Below are 3,728 nucleotides of genomic sequence, written 5' to 3' on the forward strand. Positions count from 1 at the left end.
TTTCAGTGACCCCAGTCTGATCCACCGGCTGGCCTGGAAAAAAAAACACCTGAATCTTTTTCACAACATAGATTTAGAAAACAGAAAAAGCTAAAGGTGCAACAGCATTAAAAATGATTCAGTTTAGCTAAACGAGTTCCACGGTCCTTGTATTGCTGGCTGACTGCCACGCAAAGTCAAAACGTCTGCTGTGAAAAAGATAAAATGGTCTGTGATACATATAAAAAAAAAAAAAAAGGTTGGGAAGCCATATTCTTGGGCAGCAGTAAGAAATAAAAGGTGTTACTAATAACATCAACAATTAATTGATTGATTCTCTTTAAGTGTCCCAAAAAGCATGTCAGTGTGACCAGCATGAACAATATCAGGACCTTGAAGATGTGTTTTTGGCTCAGAAGACTCTTTGAGGGTGACAATTCCTTAGAATAAACCCAATTTGTTCAAACACAGTAAAGCCAATTAGTCTGTGTTACCTTATTTGACAGAAATCGATGCATTTTTCTCGTGTTTCAGACCATTTGATAAACAAAGATGTCTGATATGCCTGCGTAAATTAAATCCCAACAACAGAACTGGTGAAAAAATGTATATTTATTTTTGATGATCTATTCTTGTCATTTTGGCGCTGATGATTTTCCCTTGGTACAGGCTAAAACCTCTGAAATGTATCTATGCAGCAAAAACCTGAAGCTGAAGCATGCACACAGAACTCAGGCTCATAGTTCTACTTTTTACACAGACTGTGTTTTTTCCACTATGATATAAAATATCTTCAACGACACACAATGCTTACTGCAACACTGCTTTGGATGGATGTACAAAAAAGGCCAGAAACCTGTTTTCTAGCTCATGTAGGAGAATCAGCATGTCTGTGTTAAAAATAAAAAATGTGGACTACACAATGAACAAAAGCAAATCATGTACAAGGTATGAAATATATTTAACTGCTTTGTTTCATGTAGAAAGTTAGTATAGATTGTAGTGCAGATTTTTGATAATTTATAAGTTACACAACAAAATAAATATAGTCAAATCAACACTGTACTCCAGCTTACATTCTGTTTTTCCATTAGCTTCTGTTAGTGTTTGATTTTTTTTGGTTTTAAGTGCAAAAGTGCATGTTTTTTCATAATTCAAGAACTTCATAAAGTCTGATTTAAAAAAGGAACTTATTTTCACAGCTGTGCAGTTCATAAATTCATCTTTACAACCTGTAGCAATGATCATCAGACCTCGAAATGTTACGGAGTTGAGCAATTTTTTTTGGATTCTTCCAGATTAAAAAAAAAAACAGGTCTTGCTCTGCAGGGGAAAGCAAATAGAAAAAAAGGGAGTTTGTCAAAGGCACAGCTGGCCTCAGTGGGTGGCAGCCGGTGTGGACGGTGTTTTCTGAAGCGTCCTTGAGCAAGACTACGAAGCTCTCTCTGCATCAGCGGTCCCCTGATAAATTACCAACCTCGGAGTGATGTTAAAAAATACCAACAACAACAGATGCAGGGTTCAGGGATTTTACAATGACATTCGTGGTGAAAAGACGGCCGTGTTGTCTGGATTAAAGGTCACGCAACATCTCCAGCAGACATCAGTACAGACACAACATGCTGGAGCTGGAAGGTGCTGCGACCTTTACAGCGGCTGTCGTTAAAGGGTTACTCGCGGTTTCTGACTGAGAACTTGATGCTGTGGTTGTGCAGCCGCTCGATCAGACTGGTCTTGTGGAAGGCAGCTCCTGGAGTGTAAACTCCTCCCCTGTCGATAACAACAGAGACAGACAATAGTGAGGTGAGGAGATAAAAGCGGGGTAAATATCTGCAGGAAGAGATCAGACATGCACTCTGTTCTGTTAATCTGAACGTGTCGGCTTCATGTCTTAATCACCACCCTGGTCACTTCTTTGTAAAAGTTGCAGCGGCATTTTTACTGGGTGAGAACAAGTAACATTTCTGTATCGCTTTCAACACAGCACAAATGTCAGCTGTTTGCAGTCACTTTAGCACTCACAAGTGTTATACTGCAAGTTCTGTGCAGTGATTTGAGGCTTTTTCCACATTTCAGAACCAATATTGGGTCAAAAACATCACAGAGAGAAAAATATGCAAAACAAAAAAAAAGTCATTTTACAACTAATACAAATCTAAATGCTCCTAAAGCTTAACTGCAGAGAATACAGAGTGTGTAACAGGTCAGATCAGTGGCACACACCAGTAATAAATGTAATCAAGGTTTGATAATGAAACATTATCAGGAGCTAAAGTTTAGTTTGTTGTTTCCAGCTGTTTGTAGGAGTCTGTCCTCTGAGTTTAATAATTACCTGCAGCGTCAGACGACAGACACATGGAACAGCAGCAGCAGCTTTGTTAATTACTTCTACTCTTAAATCACCTCGACTTGGAGAAAGAATCGATCAGGATCTAACAGCAAGTCACACTGTGAGCTGCCACTCAGACACAGTTCATAAACTACAGAGTAATCATTTGCAGTGTTACTTTTCTAAATAGTTTGTACAAAATCAGTTTAAGCATCATGTTTAATTTTGATGTGCAGTATCTCAGTATCACTTGTAATATTGCTTTATTACCTAAAATCATTCCCAGCATTACTTCTCACTTTTCTACTCTAGTCTTATTTTAGCTTACGCAGCCGTATTGTATTATACTTTTATCTCACTGCATTTTCTCATGTTACGTAATCCTGTTTCCTGAACAATATCTGGCACAAGAGCTTCCTTAGGGATAAATAATACCTTATCTTGCATAGCAATTTTAGATTTAGTCTTTTGTTTATTAGTGCAATATTATGTCTGATTTAACAGATTGGTAAAGCAGAAGTATTACATATCCCATGTTGGAAAAGAACTGTAGATGAAATATAACCTAATCTTCCCATTTATGACGGCAAACAAAGTAAAAGAAGTGTAAGAAAAGAAAACCAGGTTTCACTGACCTCCTGGGGAGAGAGTGCAGTTCATTCAGCAAGGTGACGGCTGCTTGTACCATAGCAGAAACTGTCGCTACATACCCGGGCTCTGTCAACAAGAGGAAACAAACACGAGGCTTAAAGAGACAGAAAAGCTTGTGGATGTTCCAAAATGTTGTCTACAGCACAGGAAACAGTAACAGTGTGTGTTACGAGGACACAGGGATGCATGGTGGGATTCATATTCTCCTTATAGTCAAACAAAGAAAACTAAAGTATCAAAGCCTGATAAATGAACAATTAATGCTTGTTAGAAACTACATCGTCCAGCTGTTTGAGAGGATCACACAGGAGCTGTATGTTATCTATAAGCTCTACAATTAACACGTGTGGAGGCCTGTGGTGGTCTCACCTGCTCCCATGACCTGAGTGCAGATTTTGGTGTTGGGTCGTCCCTGTGATGGATCCGTCCCCTCCGAGTAGCCCTCCCCATAAAATGTTAAGCTGAAACAGGTGTCCTCTATCTGAGAGAGGAGAGTAAATGGTGAGACAGGAACCGAATCGCAAATTAAACAAGATTTCATGGTGCAGCATGCTGTCTGATAAAACAAAACTCCAGCAAAATCAATACAGATACGGCTGAGAGCATAAACACGGGCAGAGTGTCCAAAATGTAAACCGTGGATGTGTCAGAACAGTTTTAACCAGAATACAAAACAAACAGAGCAATTAATAGTTTAGTCAAAAAAAAAAGAGATTTATTTTAATATCTTTCTCACAGTATATTATGGTATTCTGTGTCACTTAAAGTC

General features: G+C 38.7%; 1 protein-coding gene across 1 annotated transcript in view; it reads right to left on the bottom strand.

Annotated features, from left to right (window-relative positions):
* Window positions 1-573: 573 nt before the first annotated feature.
* LOC103373899 (saccharopine dehydrogenase-like oxidoreductase) overlaps window positions 574-3,728 on the bottom strand; it is a 13,745-nt gene continuing 10,590 nt past the window's right edge. The window contains exons 10-12 of the mRNA XM_008303905.1: window positions 3,329-3,440; window positions 2,944-3,025; window positions 574-1,749 (exon numbers count right to left, since the gene is read on the bottom strand). Coding sequence (XP_008302127.1) covers window positions 1,650-1,749; window positions 2,944-3,025; window positions 3,329-3,440 — 294 coding nt within the window. The 3' untranslated portion in view covers window positions 574-1,649. The remainder of the gene's footprint in view (window positions 1,750-2,943; window positions 3,026-3,328; window positions 3,441-3,728) is intronic.

This window comes from Stegastes partitus, unplaced genomic scaffold (genome assembly GCF_000690725.1).
Source record: "Stegastes partitus isolate 25-593 unplaced genomic scaffold, Stegastes_partitus-1.0.2 Scaffold2095, whole genome shotgun sequence".
Classification (NCBI taxonomy): domain Eukaryota; kingdom Metazoa; phylum Chordata; class Actinopteri; family Pomacentridae; genus Stegastes; species Stegastes partitus.